The 22,527-nt window shown below is 30.0% G+C and overlaps 1 protein-coding gene across 1 annotated transcript in view; it reads right to left on the reverse strand.

Annotated features, from left to right (window-relative positions):
* The window catches only part of LOC142333298 (exostosin-3-like), a 234,443-nt gene that overhangs the window by 7,230 nt on the left and 204,686 nt on the right, over positions 1-22,527 (reverse strand). The window contains exons 13-18 of the mRNA XM_075380324.1: positions 16,103-16,210; positions 11,415-11,508; positions 11,080-11,210; positions 7,962-8,087; positions 5,911-6,038; positions 1,484-1,608 (exon numbers count right to left, since the gene is read on the reverse strand). Coding sequence (XP_075236439.1) covers positions 1,484-1,608; positions 5,911-6,038; positions 7,962-8,087; positions 11,080-11,210; positions 11,415-11,508; positions 16,103-16,210 — 712 coding nt within the window. The remainder of the gene's footprint in view (positions 1-1,483; positions 1,609-5,910; positions 6,039-7,961; positions 8,088-11,079; positions 11,211-11,414; positions 11,509-16,102; positions 16,211-22,527) is intronic.

A 22,527-nucleotide genomic window follows, 5' to 3' on the forward strand; every position in this document is an offset into this window, starting at 1 on the left:
CAACTAAATTTTTATTGTTAAATCATGCGGGACCCAAATGTTTAGTTTTGTGTATTCAGCCTTCTTCAAATGGTTTAAACATGTTTTAAGATCAACATTTAGTTAGTTACTGTTATTATGGCTGCTAATGTGCTGGTCTTGTTCATTCTTTTCCATAATTTCATCGAATTTGTCAGTCATTGGCCCAGAGCGAGGTGCAACATTGATATAAAAATTTCCAGATTGAAAATGCAGCTTTATACCACATGTAGTTATACCGCATCATGTCCATAAACATCACAATTTTTTTTAGCAGCCTGAGGCGCATTGTTCCCTTTTGTGTAATAAAATATCAAAGTGTATAGGATTTTTTCTTTATTTTCAAGATGCAATCAATTTTAAATAAAATAATACAACCAAAAACCTTCTAAAAATACTCAGTAATATTTCAGCTTTCAAAAATAAGCAAGTGTTGCAAAATTTGACTAATATTACCAGAGTTATGCATACCTAAACCAGGAAAATACAAAAAACCTTTTCCCCAACCCCATATATATATATATATATATATATATATATATACTATCATTCTTCAACAATAATTAGCCTTTCCAATTAACAAAGTTAATTAAAAATGGGATCAGAGGTTTTTTAACTCCTAATCAACATATTAACCTCTAATATAATAACAGATATACAAAAATTCTAAACGAAAAAATCAAACAAACTATTTTTTAAGGTAGTTTGCAAAGAAAACCTTTAAATTTAAAAGAAAGATTTAAAACAAAAGGGTAGAACATAACATTCATAAAGTTATTAAAATCTTTCATACAATATTATCGAGGACAATTTGTCTACTTAAAAACAAAAACAAAATAAAATTAACAGAAACAGTTACAAAAAAAAAAATTCTTATGCAGTTCTGTGCAAAAAGAACAACTTTTTATTATTTTATTTTGTTTCCTTTTGAATAAGTATCAACTAATTCAAATCTAAAATTTTACAAAAAAAACCTCTGATCTACAAAAAATATTTATACATCCAAAAAACTAAAAATTTCAGCACTTAAAAGATATGTCATGATATGTCAACTCAAAAACAAATACTGCAGATAAAGGAAAGTCAACGTTTCTCCTTGCAGTATCATAAAAAATCACATTTGAATTGAGCATAATTCAAGAATGACATCTTCAAAAAAGGTGGTAAAAAGTGTCTTACTGATTTTTTTTTTCATTAAAATGCTTCAATTAACATGTTAAAAAATCAAATAGTGTACGTGACATACAAGTAATAAAGCAAAAAATAAAAGCTGAATTAAAAAAAAACTTAGTGTTAAAATATAACTAGCATGGCTATTTACAAGGTAACTGAAGTTTCATCAACCATCTTCTCATGAAAAGAATATTTAATTACCACACAATCCTCAAATATTTTCTATACTAAGATTATAAAATGTGCCCAAACTTACTTTTTTAAATTATTAAATACATATTATACACTTTACCTGTAAGTACCATAGACAATTCACAAGAATAGTTAGAATTGTACAACCAACCACCATGATTCAAATCCAAAGCATGGAATCTGCCTGGAAATCCAACAACTCTATCTCTCTGTTCTCTCCATACGCTATTTAATCAAATAAAATCCGTAATTATTTAAAATCTATTAAAATAAAATAAAAAAACAAACAAAAATAAAGAAAAATGTTTACAGTACTGTGATTAAAATACAATCCAATGTGATCCAAATCTCCCAAAACAATCTTTTACAACGAAAGAAAAATTACTGGGCCAAGTTATTAATTTGAAGATAAAATACTATGAGTAATATTGATTTCAAATCATAACAAAAATTGTAATTATATTTTTATCGACAAATTATACTACATCTTTAACTTCTTAAATAAGTATATAAAACTGTTTTTCTTATTTTTGTTTCATTACGTTGTGTACTGTTTAAACAAACATTAGAATAAGAAAAAGTACCTCAATACAACAAAAAAGTTCATATATTTTATGGCACTAATAAAAGAGTTATTAAAAACTTCTCCCATGACCTGAATTAAACTACTGATTTTTCTTAATATTCTATAATGGCTTAATAAGATGATTTTTTGTATTTTTGTGAAAATTTTCTTGATGAAAAATTAAAGAGTATTAAAAAAAACTATTATTTACATTATGCCATTTTTTGTTTTTCATTGGGGAAAAACTTTCTACATTAACTTTCAAAACTGTTACAAGGACATATGAACACAAATTTATTACCATCAAGGACAATGAATAAACTTGATGGCCATTAACATCAATTTATGATGATTGTAATAAAAAAGTAGTTGTAAAAAGTGTTAAATTGTGAAAAAAGTGAATTTGTAAAAGAAAAAACAGAACATGCGTTGTGTTTTAATATAATTTAAACAATGATTAAAGTACAGAAAGAAAAACCCATCATTATCAGATAGAAGCTGTCATATAGGTCAAATGAGGGTAAAACCTTAAAAAAACACAACAGGCGATGAAATGTGGATAAACAATTACAACATATATGAAAATATAATTAACGCAGAAATTCTGCTTTGGTTTGAAATAAGTCTTAAAATCATCTTATTTTATCCTCCTTTCTTTGATATATTATTTATCTTTATTTTAATATTACTCATTATCTAATCAATCTCTCATTTAAAATGAACCAATATTATATTATACACTACTCTAAATAACTTGTTTTTTTAAAACAGCAAAGATCACTGTTCAAAAATTATCAGAGTAATTTAACTCATCAGAAAACAAACCAAATCTGAATCATAATTTTATTATACTCTTAAAATGTTGTTTAAAATCACATCAGTTCTTAAAAAAAAAAAGAAAAAATAGCTTGTGGGTGAACTTAATTTTTTCTAAATAGGTAATACACCCATAAGAATTGTTTAAATTTGGAGATCTACACGGACTCCAAACCATTCAAAATAGTTTCAATTAATGTCTTTTAATTCTCACTATTATCCTATTATTTTCAAAGATTCTATTCCAGTTGTTGTGGAATAATTAAATTATAAATGAATTTATAATTTAATCCCTTCCTGCCTTGTGAAGGAATCAACAATTGTATACCTTTTGGTAATACTTTATTTAACTTCGTTCTATTATTTATAAGTAATATATATATATGTGAAAGCAAAAATTACCAACTTTTTGTTGAATAAAAACGATTATAATTTCATCATGGTTTTTATTTTCCTATGTAAACCACCACAACTAACTAACTATAAACTGAAAGTAAATAAATTGATCCAAAATTTCAATCTTATGTTTTGTAAATGTCGATGTTTCATGACCCCGAGTCAAAAAACAAAAAGTAAACCATAAAAAGTTCCAGATATGCATATACTTACATGTTGTTCTGTATTTTGATTAATATCTCTAGACTGACTCAATTCATTGAAAATGGCTTAAAAAACTGCTATATATGAGGCATCCTACACTAAGATGCCAAGACAGTAGGCCAACATACCTCTGGGCGCAGAAAAGAATTAGATGACCTTCCATTTACGGTAGGTCATATGAACTAAATCGTCCGATGACAATTACAGGCATGGTATTTTTCCTTAGAAGTACATAGGTTGTTAGGTAGATTTCCCCCAATCAGCATATTACATATTTTCTTTCTGTACATGGTGCTTTTTGAGACAGGTTGGCCAGATTTGGTTTGATTAATTCAGGTTTGTGGTCCAGAATGTAGGGCCATTGATGATGTGCATCATGTCTTATATGTATACCCCAGGTATGAAGCTGAACGTACCAAAGTGGTTAGAGCTTGCAAAGATCAATGTTGGTGTAAATCTGCATGTTATTTAGAAAACCAAAAGGGAATGGAACGTAGTTACTGGCTCTTGAGATTCTAAGCCCTGCGGAGGATGGCTGAGGTCTGATGCTGTTATGAATATAGAATAGCAATACGGGTAGCTAACGGCTCACCTGGGTGCTTACTTCACCAAGTATCGAACCAAGTATTTATTTTAGTATCGAACCACAGTTAGCTGAGATATTCGCTGTTACGATGAGAATGGATGCGTGGAGAACTTGGTGTTGGAGCTGTGTTGTAGGCATTGACTTTGCTCCTGAAAGTGAACCACAATAGAGAGAGATAGGGAATATTTTCATTAGAAGCATATTAAATTTGTGATTAGTTTCTTTTTTTTTTTTGAGTAAATCAAGAGGACTTCGTAGTCAATTTACTTAGAGTAAATTGAATTGTAGGACAAAATTGTCGTTGTTGTCATCAACACTTATTTTGTTAGTATGAGAATAGTATTTTTAGTAAAAATTCAATCAAGTAATGATCTGCCAAACTGATGACTATGATGTGTTATCAGGTTTAGAGGGTCTAAAAGACGACCTCTGGTAAGGACTATCAGGGCTAGGAACGCAAGGGGTTGAGTGGTGACTGGGATTATCACAAGGCAGGTGTCTTTTCCTATGGAGGTCAAGATAATAATATACAATTTTGGATAAAATTAAAAAAGCGAAGGGTTAATTTTTATAATTTTGAATTTTTTTACTTTTGTGTAGCGGTCATAAAAAATAAAGCTTTAGTATGATGAAAGTACTTATTATGTTAGTTAAAATTCCAAAATTTTTAGTCAACTGGATTTTAGGGTGGGGATACCCAACATTATTTCTAAAGAACCTCTATCCTATATCTTGAAAACCTGCTGATCAAAAAAGTTGAAATTTGGAAAAATTATTTGACTATATGTATTTCATCTCTGGTCTAATTTTCAACACAATTGGACAAGGGGTCATCATGGTAGCAATTTTTTTTTCCACCTCCAGTGATAGTTTTACAAAATATCTTGGTAGGTGTTGCCCAAACTAAAGACTGATTCAGAACATCAAAATGAACAAAAAAATTCACATGGACAAATGCCCTATCTTGTTTCATTTTTCTCTGTCCATCATTCTTGGTTTTTTTCAGTAAAAAATATGTACTTAATGAATGGATTGAGATATTTTAATGAAATTTGGTTGCATGTAGCCAACCAACACCTACAAAATAAATAAATCTGAGCATTTTACCTTTGAAAATTTCCATATGTTCCATACGTTCAATGACAATTCTGATGGCCATTAAATTTTTTCTAATCATTACTAATTCCATAAAAATTACTTTTTCAAATTACGTTTTATTAGATAAAATGTTAAGTCTTTTACTGTGAACAAAATGACACCTCATCTCTTCAAATCGTTTTATAACACTTGAGGTACGGCTGAAATTGTTTAAGTGGATTGCAAAAATTATGCATGAAAACAGGCATAAACCTTTTTTGGGCTGCATAATTTTCTTTCAGCATTCCTATCAACAAGTGGGTTAGGTGGCACCCAATTTCACGTTTTATTATTTTTCTTCAAATATCATTAAACAGGTTTTATATTATAGTGAAAATTTTTACTTAAAACCTTTCCTTATACGGAAATCATAAAACAGGTTATTCATTTTTTGGATTTTTTGTAATTGCTGATACTTCATTTATTTTTCAAGTTCAAGGTCATTTTCATTTGGTTATAGGTCAATTGGGACCCAAAATATCTTACTAAGAATTTTTATTTCTTTCTCAATTGAACTTAAATACTGCAAAATCTGTAAGGTATTTTGATCAAGGGGGTCAAATCAGAACAAGATTTTTTTATGAATATTTTTATCTTTTTTGCAATTGTACTCTAATTACTTAATTAAGTCATTAAAATTTAAAAAACAGATGGTGTATCTGAAATAAAAATCTATCAAGAGCAAAGCAAGGAAACCTATGCAACTCTTTGTCAGCTTTTTATTTTTAAATATAAAGCAGGTTTCCTTTTTAAACCTTTACTGTACATCAATTAGTAATTACTAGAGATAATCAGGGTTATGTAACAAAATAACATAAATTACCGGAATCCGAACATAATTTCATCATGTCTGAGATGTGCATCATCATCCACAGACAAAACAGCTTCAGTTTCGATAGCGTCATATGGCACAAATCTATTATTCAAACTGTTAGTGGCTGCTTTAACTACCTGAAAAGTAAATCAAATTATTAAATCATAACATTCATGAAATATTTATACCGATAAAATAAATTGGTTAATAAACCAATTTTTACTCTAGACCTAACTTCTAATCAACTTTCAACAGAAAATTAAGATGCCTCTAAGTAAACGGTATTATTTGAACTCGGAAGCAAACAAAATCATTATTTAATCAAATCACATCAACAATTAAGAAGTATAAAAAGTTAACGACTTGCTGAAATCATTTTCCATGTCTATTAAAAATTCATCCGATACTACTTTATTTATAATACAAAACATAAAATTAAAATAAGAACATGCAGTTCACATTAAAAACTGCAATGAAGTTAAAATCAACAATTATTTTCAATTGTTTTTAAACATTTAAAAACAATCTTATCAACATAAATTAAATGTGATATGATGTGTCTGATTAAAATATATGATCACTTTTTTTTAACTTTCGTTAGTTTAATTTTGAGTAAAAACACTGCCAATATTAATGAAAAATCTCATTTACAAGCAACAGCTGATTATCTTATGTTTCAAATAATGTTTGGTTACTTTTTTAATAGTTTTTATTTTACCTGGAACATTAATTTCCCTAATCCATGATGCCCACCAACAATATCATAGAAAGCAAAAAGAAGGGCAGAAATTATAATTAATATAGATTATCCAGAAATTTAATTAGTGCAGAAGTCTGCACTAAGTGAGAGGCTGAGAAATTGCCTATTTACACTTTCATTAACTGTGAACAATAGAATTACTAAAACAATGCTGTGGTAAGTGGTCAAACCTCTTCTAGAATTAGCCTTTATGATTTAGCCTTTTCTTTTTATTCCACTTACAAGTTTAAATTACTTAAAAATACTCACTTAAAAAAAATAATAATAATAAACTCGTACAAAATATTTGTAAAAAATTAATTGTGGAGATATTAATCTAGAATGTATTAACATCAAAGGTAAGAGCAGAAAAACTTCCTACAAGAGAAGAAAGAAGTTAATAAGAGTATTGAAAGCATTATTCAGAGGAAAAAATTATCTGATGAAGTAGTAGAAAATGAGAAGGAAACTGATATTTTAGAGGAGACTGAACTGCGATGAAATCTAATGATGATAGATTTAGATAAAAAAAATAGGGGAAAATGTTGTTTTCAAAGAAAACAATGCTAAGTGGAAAAATTTTGTTTTCAAAAAAACAAGATTTTCCACATTTTTTTTTTATTTTTCAACATAGTCACCTTGCAATTCAATACATTTGGAGCAACAAGTACTTTATAACTGCTCAAATTTCAATTTTTCAAGAAATGTCAATACTAATTTGGTTATATCAATTGCCACAAATAAGCAACTCAATGCACATGTCTGAAACTTTGCAGCAGACGATTTAAAGAATAATACTTGACAAATATCATAGCCACCTTTTTTAACTTCAACCATCTCTGTGTTAATTTGAGAATTTTCCAAACCAGATTAGTATAATACTCATCTTATAAGAATAGTATTTTTCTTTACATTGCTGCTGTGGTTGTATTTTAATAAAAGATTACAGGGAACAAGAATTAAAGAATTATACAGAAATAAAATTTGAAAATTTTTAGCTTTTTGATTGCAATAAATAAGATTACACTAATTAACAATGGATGAATTGGCCAGAATATTATGAAATTAATACTATTTTTACCTAAATATGTCATATTTTGTTTTTTTAAATCAATTTATAAAAGTCACAACCTGGTTTTTATTAATTGTGAAATAAAAATAATTTAAAATAACAAAATTCAAATAATGTATCAAAATATTGTGCGTTTTCAGTAGATCTTGTTAACAAGAACAGATTACATGACTAATCAATATGATAATAATATTTTTACTAGACAATAAAAATTTTCTAAAGCTTTACTTATAAATGTTGATAACTTACATGAACTGGAACTCCGATATCTGGCCAATGTAAATCAAGTAATGGCGGTCTAGGTGAATTCCAAACAACAACCACCTTATTTAAATATGGCAATCCTTGCAACCGTGTTAATGAATTTATTAATACCTATAACCGATAACTTCATTGTAGTCATAAAAAAAAAGTGTAATACCAATAAAAATACATGTAAGAAAAATATTTTTCAGTAATAAAAAATTATAAAACCGAATCTTCACTGTTGAATAAAAGTAGCGAGGCGAGGTAATGTTATAATGACAATGAGGTGAATCCAACTCACTGTAAAAAGGCTTTTAACATCAATTAATAAATCTGTATTACTTTTCTTGAAAATATAATCTGCTATCTGAATAAATAAGTAAATTTAATGTTTACCCAATTTTGAGATTAAAATCTTGGTAATGGATAGTTAATATCCAAAAAAAGCATGTTTAAAAATTTAGTGAGTTTTGTAACATTTTTTTTGTGTGTAAGAAAAAAGCTTGTAAACCTTAACTTTTGCAGACAACAACTCATGAAAACTGTAACCGAATTGTTTAAAAATATGAAGCTTGCTTGATCACCTGATTAGATTTTTAATATTCCACTTTTATGAAGATATGATAATTCCATAAATCTAGCTCACAGATTTCAGACATGCTGTACTGGTTTCAATACAAACTTTTGTAATCTCTTTTTTATTATAATAATGACAGTTTGGAGAAAGATATTAAAATTACAGGATTTTTTAGATATTAAAAATGAGTACCTATCTTTATAATAAAGAAGGATGACTGCCTAAAAACAATATGGTAATGTGTGTTGAGCTCTTCCCAATATATCTATCGCATAATAATAAATTTGTATAAACATAAAGAACAACAATAGTTGTAAGTAATCTTTTTTTTCTTTTTTCCCCCTGCCTCCAGGAGCCGGATCTACAATTAAGCATAGCACGCTCCAGGAGGTGCCTTTATCTCAAGTCATGGAAAAGGAGCAGTAACAAGCCCAGCTATGCCGTTACCAGCCGCTCCCTCCCACAACCGGGACTTGGTCTTATCGCCAGCCTCAAGCAAGGCAACCCCAAGGAGAAGCCTTGCCGGGATTCAGTCTTGCCAGCTCAGGGGAAGGTTATATGACATGAATCATAGTCACTCCTAAAAACCAACATTTTACTAAAATATCTGATGTGGACACATGACATCCTTGTATGCCTATTAAATTACATATACACATTTTTTGCTGCACTTCATTTATACTTATTTCATTTGAAAGCGAGATACGATCCTCCAATTTTTTAATAAAAAAAACAACTATTATTATTTCAACAATCTTACATGAAATATCAGGATAGAGTAAAGTCCCTTTTTACTCGTATTACTAGAACAGTACTATTCGTATCTGTGAGTTGCTGATTAATAAAAGTTTCAGATTTCTGGTGTGTCATATAAATAAAAAACCAATTAAATGATATTTAAAGTGTAAAAACGTAACTCGGTCTGGCCGGGTCTCGAATTCAATCGCCAGGCTGATTGGTACTTGGTGAGTTAGGCCTCATGGCTACACCAGTCTGCCAATCATACAAATGAAATTTGCTCTACGTAAGTTGTGAAATTGCATTAGCTTAGTTAATTCCGACTGTTGCTGCTGGTACCACCACACCAGTACAAATTATACGGTTTGGGTACGCACTTTAATTAGAATCATTGAATTAAATAAACGAAAAAATATTATATTTAAATAAAATGATAAATATTTTCAATTAAATTGTATGTGAAGGTAAGCCGTGCATCAGAAACAATCCACAGTTGTAGGACTTTCTTGTTCTACAACTGTGTTGTCCTTGCTTTAATATTCAATTACCTTTAATGTGAAACTTTAAATTCATAATAAAATTAATACACTGCATCCCAAACCTCCATGTTATAATTGTAAAAATATCATATCCTCATAAAAAGCATTAAAAAAATATAAAAAATTATTCAGTTACCAGTATAAGATTCAACAGATTAATTTACAACAAACAATATTAGAAATGTTGAAACAATTTGATTACACTTTTCACCAAGTTATAATTCCCCAAAAGCTCAATATAGGCAAGCTGTTTTATAATAAATTTATAATAATTTACAGTCGCAAATATACTTTACAAATCTATATTTGTTGCAGCATCTAAATTTTGCCACATTAAATAAATATATTTAAAACAATAAATTTCATGTATAAAAAGAAATTATAGATTTAATTTGACATAATTCAAATGAAGTGTGCACATGATGTATGCAATCAGTGAGCTCTGTGATTTTATTGAATGCAAGCATAATTTATTTTTTAAAATTAATAATGAGTACTTCCCAAGGAACATTTTACCACACAATCATTCAAAACCCTCCAAAATTCAAGTGATAATCAACACAGGTGATACTTTCACTCAATTCCTTATAGAAACCATTTGTAAAAATAATTTTAAGAAAAAACAACTTTGACTAATCCACCTTAAACTTCACTGATTTCACAGTCATAAGAAAGACTGGGACAAATAGAGAAAAACAAACTAATGAAACCTCTTTCTGTTGTAAAACATTAATAATCCACATTATTTCTAATCATAATGGGAGTCCTTAGAAGATTGGATTTTAATTCCTCAGCCGTAAGGTTTTTTAAAAACTTATTAAAAAATTTTATGCTATTTACTTAAAAAGAACAATTTACAGACAGATATAAACACTGAGAAGGCATAGAATATTAAAAAGATGATACAGCGGAGAAATATTCTCTCAAATAACTATGAATTCCAGAATGAGGAAATCTTGCAGCCAATTAGATATAGTATAATGAATGCATGTACTGTCTGTCCTGCTCAAAGTTATACTAACTAGATAAAAAGTTTCTTTACAAACGAACTACAAACTTATATTCTCAAAAGAAGAGAATGTTGATGAATTAGGCATGAATATTTAACTGCCTGACAACAAAAACTCTGTTTATTGATGATCAATTCTATTTATGCCTTTACCAAATTATTTTACTGAAATACTACACTTCTATGTACAGTTCATTAACAGAAATAACTTTTTCTATTTTATAGTCATTTAAATAATATAAAAATGAAAAAAATTACCTGTTCTCGTTGATAAGTGAGCATTACAATTGTAAACTGTTCTCTTGGATGATTACCGCCAAGACTTTCACAAAACTCCTTTCCGGCACCACCAGCACCACCTCCGATAGGTCTGAATCCCACACCAGACCCTAAAAAAAATCTCTATTAGTTCTAAAAAAATACTTATATAAAAAACAAAGAAATATTATAGATAGTTTTCTAGTAATGATAAACAAGACAATATAACTATCAGTAATCCAAAAATGCGTCTTTTCAGGTAGCTACCAACCTTCTAGAGTTTAATTAAATAAACTAACTTAAATAAAATAAAATAAAATAAAATATTTTTATACCTAAAAATTTTGCATCAGATGGTAAAACTGGATCAAAAGGAAGATGTGGATATAACTTAAATGGATCACCCCAGTCATTCCATATTTCAAAACCCTAAAAAAAAAAATTGTTAATCATAAAAATTAAATATTAAACATAGTGCATGTTAATAAAACTAAATTACAGCTTCTTCTGAGTTTTTAGTCAATAAACATTTTTGAGCTGTAAAACTGTGATCATGTTAAAATTAAATAACATGAAACTGAATCATAGTAAATATTTTTAAATAAAAACATGAGATCTGTACAAAAAATAATTCCTAAAATTTATGCACAGTACAAAAATGAATAGAAGTAGTAAAATACATCTGGTAACTGTATTTGTGTAACTCAAACAACAACAAGCAACTGCTTTGTTACATCAAGATTCAGAAAAATAAACAAACTTATGATGTTCGATCATTTGATATACTTTTTTAGTCTATTCCTCCCTTTGACAACTCAAATTAAGGAAGTGTTGGGTAAAGTTAACAAAAATAAAAGAAAACAGCTCGTATTTGCCAAAAGAAATTGGACTTTAATGAGAAAGATACTATGACTGGAAAACTATTGCATTACTGACAAATGCTGTAATATTGAAAAATTAGCAATGAAAAAATGCCATTAACTTAGAAAAATAAATTACAGTAAATCTTAATTGGCACTGGCCTTTTCTAATTTATGAGCATCATCAAACTTAGCATTAAATAATTAAAACTACCAATTCTAGTTTAGTGTAGAAAAAAGGCCACAATAATATTCTAGTACAAAAAAGTTAATTACAATAATCAAATTGAAATAAGTAAACATATAAATAGAGTTCCTTTACTAGTAAGCTTTCTTGAAAAATATAAATTACAAAGTCCTAAAACATAACGGCACATCAGGAGTAATTTGCTTTAGGTTAATTTACGACAAGTATTATGAACACAGTTCATGCGTAGAAAAAAATTAATCTCGGCGATCAACAGGCTACAAGATTAAATTATGGAGTTAATTACCATAACAACAAATTGCAATAATAAAGCACGTAAAATAGGTAAGTCACCTATCATGATTGCACTTAGTGAATAAATGGTTTTTTAAACTAAACTTGAAAATGAAATTGAAACTTGAAAGGCTTAAGGTATGATGAACTGAATGTTCCACAAATTTTAATGATAAAATAACTGTTTAATGTAATAAATAATGAATATTGAACTTGCCTGTAGCACACAAATATTAGCAAGAGACGAACTCGTGAATGAAGGTAAATGAATACATACAGTAATCCTGGGCGTAGTCCGCCTTGGTGTATCAGGAATGCAGGGGTGAGACGTGGTTTGAGGTTGAGCAGGACGTGGCGTCACAAAAATATAGCAACGAGTTTGGAGAGATTCTGCATTGATGAAAATGTAATCATGAGCTCGAGAAGATTCGGCGTCGATACAATTGGCAGTATGTACTGATTGAAACACTTTCGACAGAGACGTAATATAGTGAATTTGAAGAATAACTTAACAAAGAAATGAGGCTGGACGAACATAGAAAACTGTGAAATCACGAAAAACTGACGAGTAGAACTAGAGAATATTTTGACAGAGAAATACGGAACATTAATGAAGACGAAGAAAGTATTAACATTATACGAGCGAAAGAGAACATCGAAGCCTGGTCCTCCAAGTCTGGAGGACCAGGATCCGCACAGCGTGAAAGTCAGGACTAGAATGAACAAAGCTGGCGTGATGAGAGGTAGGGGAAGCGAACAAAGCAATGGACAGAAGAGTGTGTGTGTGTGTGTTGACAACAAGAGTAGTGTCTTAGTGTTAGTATGAGAACGATTAGAGAAAACGTGAGGAATTCGGGAACGAAGACATAACAAAAATAATTTACAAGCAATCAGACCACTAAAGAATTACGTAAGAGTGATAAAATAATTTCTGAATACGCAAGTTGAAGAAATGACATCAGGGCAAACAAAGAGAAATAGACTTCTAGGAACTATGACAATATTGAAATTGGTGAGAATAAAAAACACTAAGCCTGATTATATACATTAAGACTAAACAGCAATGAAAAAATGCGTGATAGAAATAAGCTAACACCAATATGATGATGCAACAGTCAGTCAAGCTAGAGGCTGAGAGATATGATATCGAAAACAAACCCAAAACAACCTATTTTAAAAATACACGTAGATAAGCCTTACAAAAATGAAAAATAAATTACCAAGACTGTAACCTTCTTTCTTTACTGTTTAGCCTCTGGTAACTACCGTTTAGATAATTCTTTAGAGGATGAATGAGGATGATATGTATGAGTGTAAATGAAGTGTAGTCTTGTAGATTCTCAGTTCGACTATTCCAGAGATGTGTGGTTAATTGAAACCCAGCCACCAAAGAACACCGGTATCCACGATCTAGTATTCAAATTCGTGTAAAAATAACTGTCTTTACTAGGACTTGAACGCTGGAACTCTCGACTTCCAAATCAGCTGATTTGGGAAGACGCGTTCTCCACTAGACCAACCCGGTGGGTCTAAGACTGTAACCTACAAGCCTCGACCATAACCTTGAATTCATTGGAATAAAACGACGTTACGCAAACGGCGTAAACACAAAGACTTATAACAATAGTGAGGTAAAAAGAAAGTATACAATTGTAATTATATGTACTTTGAGAAACACAAAATGGAAAAGTCTTTAGAGAAGTTTATCAAATAGAGCAGTAAATTTTTGATAAAACAGTAAAGTACCTTATAGGCATATTTTCTCACCGTCTACCCTTTCCTTATTCTTCCCCAATATTGGATACTATGGGTATAACAATTGCTAGATCTTCCATGCTGAGAATCAGAAAAATTATGATAGAACCATGAACTTCAGTTTTGAGGTGATTGCAAAGGGGAGCTGCCTATGGACCAACTCAGGGACTCTAATACTGACCAATATTTGCACAATAAAACTAATCGGTGAAGTCCATAATAGGTACAACCAGACACTCTACTAATCCTCTCCCAAAAAAAGTGAGAAAAAAATCCTCCTGACACATGCTGTACGAACAAATTTATTCTCAAGTCTAGGCTTGAAATTACATATTTAAAACTTTCTAATTAATTTTTTATGCTTTTTACACTGAGATTTTTTAATATAAAGTTCAATTATATGCAATGTCTTGAATATTATTTATTTTTAATAAACTTAAAAAAAGTTATGAAAATGTGTAACAAATCTATTAAATTATTCTGTACATAAAACTTAATTTTTTTTTTTTTTAACACTCGTAATACATTTCAAACCACCAACATTTAATTAAAACAAAAAAATCACAATTTAAATTTTTTATTTCACCATTAAAGAAATAAAATCTACAGCTTAACTCAAAGATAGTTTTTATAAAATTATTCATCATGTCAAAAATTCTTTTTGGAAGAAAGAATTTAGTTCCGAGGCCAAATTGAAATCAGTTTGGGCCAGAACACAGCTAGGAATACTTCCCTGCTACAATCTTGAATCTGCTTTTGGAATGCAAATGAGATGACAAAAAATGAAAATAATGTTTTATACTGTACATAATAACTAATTAAATAACGATAATAAGCCTCCAAATTTTTTGTTGTTTCATTGTAATGAAAATCACTGAACAAGAGAGACCTTTTTATTCCAGAAAACACTTACAATAACTTTTAATTTGTGAACAATCTAGTTGAGTCTCTTTCGTATTTACTTTCAGTAATCGTATAACATATCCATATTTTTCACTACCAGTAGTAAAAGTTTGGTTCATTACTTCCTCACTTTTATTAATTGAGAACCAGCAAGGCTACCATTTGTTTTTAGTATCTTCTTCAAACAGTAGTTAAGAATTTATTTTTTATACTCAAGAAGTTTTATAAACAATTTTGCACAGGATACCTAGAAATCTATAGAAATGAGCTGTATAATTCATAGACAGTGAATATACATACAGTAATTTATACTTACAATAACAGTCGTAGAATTTTTTGCTCCAGTTCTCCAGGCATAAGAGGTGATCATCCAGAATGATCTTGTTTAAGATGATGCACTAAATTCATAACCTGACTTGACTGATTCATAACCTCACCACCATGCACCTCTCCTATTACATATGCATTTTTACAAGGCAAATTTTTTTTTGTATCTGAACAAGATTAAATTTCCAGTTTCATGTTTTAGTCTTTTTCTGTTTTAATCTTTGGAATCACCGTAAGTTATTACTTCAGAGGATGATATGTATGATTGTAAATGAAGAGTAGACTTGTACTGTTTCAGGTCGACCATTTCTGATATATGTGTTCCACCAAAGAACATTGGTATACACAATCTAGTATTCAATACTTATAAAAGTAATTGCCTTTACTAGGATTTGAACCTTAGAACTCTCAACTTTGAAATCACCTGATTTGCGATGACAAATTCACCACCAGACCAAGACACATATTAAATGCGACTACATGTACAAACATTACATCACAAACGTTTACTTTCTGCTATATTTGTACATATATTTCTTTCAATAATCAAACTTAATTCTTGATTTGCATTGAAATTGATTGTATTTGCATAAAATTTATTTGTTATTTTTTTGTTATATTGTGAATAATTTTTACATCACAATACTTATAAATTAAAAAAAAAAAAAAAACCATTTAGGAATACAGAATATATTACCTGAGTGAGGAAAACAGAATAATTTCTTTTATATGTTGGAGATGCATATGGTGGTTCTAATGGACCAAGACTTTCTTCTGGTTCAACAGCTGCATCTGGTTTTACAGGCTAAAACAAAAAATAAAACAACAAGTTTAAATTGGACTTCAATGATTCTCTTTTATTGCCTGCTTTAATAAAATAATAAAAATAAATTAACTAAAGATATTAAGAGTAGTGCATGATAAAGTTCTTTTGGGAGAAGCTAAAAATGAGTTAAAAGAAATACCGACTAGAAGGAAAGTACCTTGGACACAAATAAGAATAAAACAGATATTATAAATCAGGAGAACAAACTGTACCAAAAAACTATCAAATTTTATTATGAAATAGAATGGTTGAGGATAGACAAAGTAAAATAGAAATCAGAAACAACCTGCCATAAGCCAACAAAGCTTTTATGCAGAAAAAAAATCTGCAGACATCATAACACAAGATTTACAAATTACAGATATTCTTAGAAATATTCATGCGGGAAAGAGTGCTTTATAGTAAACTTGGGCATATGATAAGCAAAAAGAAAATGAATAAAGGTTGATAAAATTTTAAAGTAAAAGATTTTAAAACAAACAGAAGAGGAGAGAAATTTATAGCAAACTCCCATAGAGATGAACTAGGTTGATGGGTAAAATATTAAGATTCCGATTTCATTCACTGGTAACAGATTTGATGAGTTGTAAGCTACTTGATAAGGGATACAAGCCACTTTTGAATATTATACAACAATGCTCAAGAATAACTAAAACCCAATGTCAGGTTTACTAGGAAAAATAGCGATTTCCTACCATCCTTTTCACCAATGCTGATAACATAACATGTTATCATTGAAATGCAGGTAGTATGTATCCCTGTGAGTGAATGCACACTGCATTGTGTAACTGCTCTAAAAAAAAGGAACTTGGCTTGGTCTTAGCATTTCTAGTAGGTGCCTCAGTATTTACTTATGTCATGCCATACAAAAGGTTTGGGACTATTGGTGTAAAACAAAAAATTAACAAGTCCTTCACTGTTATGAAACAATGCATTATAGTGCCTAACAGATCGGAAGGTTTACATAATTATTATTTATATTGAGTATGTATTTATTATGTTGACGATATATTTAGTAAAAATAAATGTTACCCTGAAATGTTGATTTTATAACATAGGAGATTTTATTTTCTGAACCAAGTGAAGGATATTTTTTAAATAGATGCTACATTATATTATAGGAATTATTTATATTTACACAAGTTATCATGAAATAAACAACACAAATTTATTATTTACAAGGTAGGAGTTTAAAAACAATCAGATTAATGACAAAAATATTTCTGTTTTTTTTTGTTTAGCCATCTAAGAAACTATCCATTAATACATAAACACAAACAGAAAAAGGGTTTGAAAGATCTTACTTTATCTTAATGACATTCTTACGCTAGATCCCTAGTAGACTTGTATTTTTTTAAGGTAAAAATAAAACTACTGTTAAATAACTTTATGGAAAAATTTCCTATAAAAATGCTAGACTGTTCAAATAGCTGAATATTTGAACAGTAATTTGATATTACTTTGATTTTTATCTACAGAAAGTAGATAATAAATTCAATTTCCACCAGGTGTATACACATTAAGGTCTATTACACTTAGCCCAGCATTTCAAAAGAGCACTTAAGCCAGTTCAGTACAACAGTTTATCCAACTTCTTAAAATTGCCATCTACAGTAGCAATAACTTCATTATTGGTCGAAGATTTCTTCCCTTCAAGACATTTTTTTAAGTTAAGAAGCAAGTGATAGTCATTGGTAGCCAGCCAGATCAGGTGAATATAAAGAGTGTTGTAGCAATTTGTGATTTTTGCCATTGCAATGACTAAAGTGTGAGCTGGAGCATTGTCGTGATGGAAAAGCACTTTTTTTTTGCCAAATGCAGTTGTGTTTCCTTAATTTCATTGCTGAGATGTTGCAACAGGATCACATAATGTTTGCCATTTATTGTTTCACCCTTTTTAAGATAATTAATGAAAATTACTCCACATGGATCCCAAAAAAACAGTTACTATAATTTTGTTACAGAATAACATTGTTTTTGCTTTTTTGGGATAGGTTGACCTTCTTCAACCCACTGTTTTGTCTCAGGAGCATAGCGATGAACCCAAGTCTCATTAATCTTCATAAATTGACGTCAAATTCCTCTGGTTTTACCTGAAAGAGCTCAAGACAACTGCTTGAAATGTTTTTTCATTGTTGCTTTTGGTTGGGTACTAACTAAAATAAACCAGCATAGCATACATCAAGCGTACAGCTTGTTTATGTCCAAACGTCTGCAAAATATTGTGCACATATTCTATACAGATTCTGCTAACTCGTTTACTGTCACTCGATCTGCCAAAACAATTTCATGAACTTTTTCTATTTTTGGCATAATCACTTCAAAAGAGTGTATACTACATGGTTTATCAATAGTGCATGTTTGATCCATTTTAAACTTTGTGGCCCAGCATTTAACTGTTGTATTTGATGGAGAAGGGTCTCCCAATGTCATATGAAGCTCTTCTTTACTTACCTTTACACTTAAGCCTTTCAGACAAAAGTATTTAATCACTGCACAAATTTCCAGTTTTTCCATTTACCAAAAAACTTCATAATTCTCTACTTTGACGGACGGTAAATATTATAGTAAACGCTGCAGTGACTAGAAACTCTTATATAAACTAATGAAGAATGGAATCATACAATGTCATCGAGAGGTCAAGTGTACTAATACCATCTCTGGTGAGCCCGGTACTTTTGCAATATATGAACACACCCTCGCAATATATGAATTTAATCCTGACCAGGATTTGAACCCAGAACCTTTTAGATATAAGGATTTCCAAAATTAATTGTTTTATATGAAGTAACACACTAATACTATGGATTCGCTGGAGTACTGTACTACGTGGTGGGAAGTCCTTTACGTTGTAATAAATCTAGCTTAATTGGGCTCTACTGCTGCCAATTCTTATGCTGATATCACTTACTATGGCTGGAAAAGGGGGGAGGATAAGCCATGGTGGGAATCGTCCAGTGTGTTCATTCGTGGTGGGATGACTTAGTTGTTAACTGAATGTGTTACGATGGTGGATAAGAGTGCATATACTGTTGAAGAGTATTTGTTAGCTTTTGTGTGGTTCCACAAACATCCACTCACTGGTAAAACATTGGGGAACAATATGAATGACTTCTTGTGCATTTTGGAAATTGTCACCATCATGGCACCACCAAATGCAACTGACATGGGAGAAGGCATTTGCAATGGGAAGTGTTCTTGATGTGCCACACAGTGGGAGATCGAGCACTCGAGCTGAGACATGTGCTACTGTGGAGGCATCAATTTAACGATCGCTGATGAAACCAATGCGCAAATTTTCTGTAGAGTTAGGCATTCCAAGATCGACAATGTGAGAATATATACGAAAGGACTTGAATGTTAAATGTTTTCATTTAGCCACAGTTAATGAGTTGAGGTTAAATGTTTTCATTTAGCCACAGTTAATGAGTTGAGTGACAGTGACACTGATCGACATGTTTATGCATGTCAGTTAAGGCTTGAACGCTTTCCGAAAGCAAACGATTAAAAGAAAGAACATCATGTTCTCAGACGAGTGTGTGATTTATAGAAGCTCTAAAAAAAATGATTAAATAAAATCATTTTAATTTTATGATAATTAAATTTCTTCTATAGGTAATTTAAAACTTAATTATTTATTAAGATTTTTTGATTATATTACTTACTTGCAGAAGTAATAAAGAAAAAATTAGTAGAAAATTGTTAAAAGGTTTAACTCATTCAAGACTGAAAATATATCAATGTAACATTTATATAATCGTAAAAATAAACAATTGGGATATCTCAAATATTACAATTTTTACAAAAAAAAAGGAATATTCATTTGCTTCTTGCTTTTCAACTTTATTCTTGAATTGAATACTAGGTAACAACTAATTCTTCATAATCATAATTTTATGTCTGTGGGCAACCTTAAAAAACAATTATTATAAATTTAAAAAAATTATTAATATCAATCAAACAAAACTCACCTTTTAATTAAAAGAAGGTTAGATAGGACTTGTAAATGCTATTGAGGTGTTCAGGTAATTGAAAAGGTATTTATAGCTGCATAGGAAAGGATTAAAATTAAGAAGTGGGTAGCTCAATAATATGTCTATCACACATCTTTACCTAGTTAATAAAAAACCAACAACTAAATTACTTAAATTAAAAAAGTGTTTACTTTTAATTACTTACTTTACAGTAGTAATCTACTGTAAAGTAACTTTTATGTATAATTATAATTTATAAATAAATATATATGTATAGTCAACAACCAGTATATTAGATACAAATTATAATGGACACTGCCAAATTTAATGGAATTTTACTTATTACAAAAGATACCAGAAAACAATAACCACTATTATGTTAAATTTAAAATGATTAAATGAATACCAAAATGTCAATTATTTAAAAAAAATGAAAGGCTTATAATCAATGCACAAGTAATACATGTTATCTGTCTTGTATCAACATATGTTACCGAGGAAAAATATGTATTTAAGTACAATTTTGAAATATGTCTGCTGAAGCATGGCTGTTGCCGTTTTACAAATGTGCACTAAGTAACTACATCTATTGGCTTGCTACAGACACCATTATGTGATTGTTAGACTTTATTTACAGTTTCCTAAGTGTATTTAAAATGCCTACAAGTGGACTGCACACAGTGTCGCTGATTATGAAATGTGTGCTGTAATTTGTTGCTTAAATTAACTGACAGTACAGGGACAACGCTATGTCTGAAGGAATGATAAGAAAATCGGTTTGGGAATTTAAAGACAGCCATACAAATGTACATGATGTGGCGTGGAATGGGAAGACCATCTATCATTAATGATGACCTGGTACAGAGAGTTAATGGAAAAGTCTGTAGTAAGAATAGATAGTTTACGATATCATCCCTATGTAATGAATTTCCTTTAATCTCACAATGCATTCTCTATAAAATCACATCGTACACTAAATTAACAGAGGTTGTGCTAACACTGGATACTTAAATGTAAAATGAGTTGCCAAAAAACAAACATTTAGCCAGTGCTTTGAATTTTCTCACAAGATACAGCAATGAAGGCGATCCATCTTTAAGTCGAACTGTTACCAGTGATGAGAGATGGGTGTCTCACATTACACTGGATCAAAACAACAGTCCATGGAATAGAGATACTCAACATCTCCCAAAAGAGTAAAGTTCAAGCAAACAACGTCAGCCTGGAAGAACACGTGCACTGTGTTTTAGTACAGACAAAGGTCATTGCTTGTTGATTCTCTGCCTCAGGGTGAAACGATAAATACACTGACATATTACAACACTTTAACTAAACTGTACAAATCAAAACCGAAAACCTATGCGTGCTCAGTATGGGAATCGTGCTGACTCATGACAGTGCTCAGCCACAAGCGGCTCAGCACACTCAAGATCTCACTGCATCATTTGGTCGAGAAACAAATCAATCATTCACCATGTAGTCCTGACTACCCACCACTGACTACCACTTATTCTTGCATTTGAAGCGGTACCTCAGCAGTCAGCACCAAATGACATAAAAACAACTGTTATCTTCTCAGGCGGCAGATTTTTATGAAGCTAGAATGCAGATGCTGATCACAAGACACGACAAGTGCCTTAATGTAGGCAGAAATTATGAAGAATTGTACATTAAGATTTTCAAGGGAATATAATTTTTTTCAAAAAAAAAATTTATTGTTATTTTTTATATCAACTTGTTAAAAAACTAATTTTTTATAACGACTTAGATGTGGTGTACATCAGCACTTACTTAAAAAGACATGCTTCATATTAATACTGGTATACAAAATGACTTCATATTTTAACGGCGATACATTGCTTACTTACTATATGGTATAAACATTCTCTAACTACTTCAAGTAAACACAAAAGTAGTAGATTTTGTAATGAATAAAAATTACAATTTATATATAGAAAAGACTGCTTACAGTGAACAAAAAAAAACCTTTCCAATGTCTTTTTTCATTAAAAAATATACAAAATCAAAACTTTAAAAATGTAAATGCATAAATTTTTAAACATTAAGTATCTGATCATATATAAGATGAAACCTTAATCACACAGTTCTTCTTTTCCTAAACTTGCAATGCGTACAAATAGATGTAACAAAAATAAATCTTCAATTTATATAAAGATCTAGAGACATTAAATGTTAAATAAGCAACAAAGTTCCTATAAACTTAGTTTCATCAAAACTTAATTTTCATCAATCTATTTTTTTATTTATATACTTATTTTCTGTTTATCATTATTTATGTCATGAATGAATTCATATATTCAA

The sequence above is a fragment of the Lycorma delicatula genome, chromosome 12 (genome assembly GCF_047948215.1).
Source record: "Lycorma delicatula isolate Av1 chromosome 12, ASM4794821v1, whole genome shotgun sequence".
NCBI classification, from domain to species: Eukaryota; Metazoa; Arthropoda; class Insecta; order Hemiptera; family Fulgoridae; genus Lycorma; species Lycorma delicatula.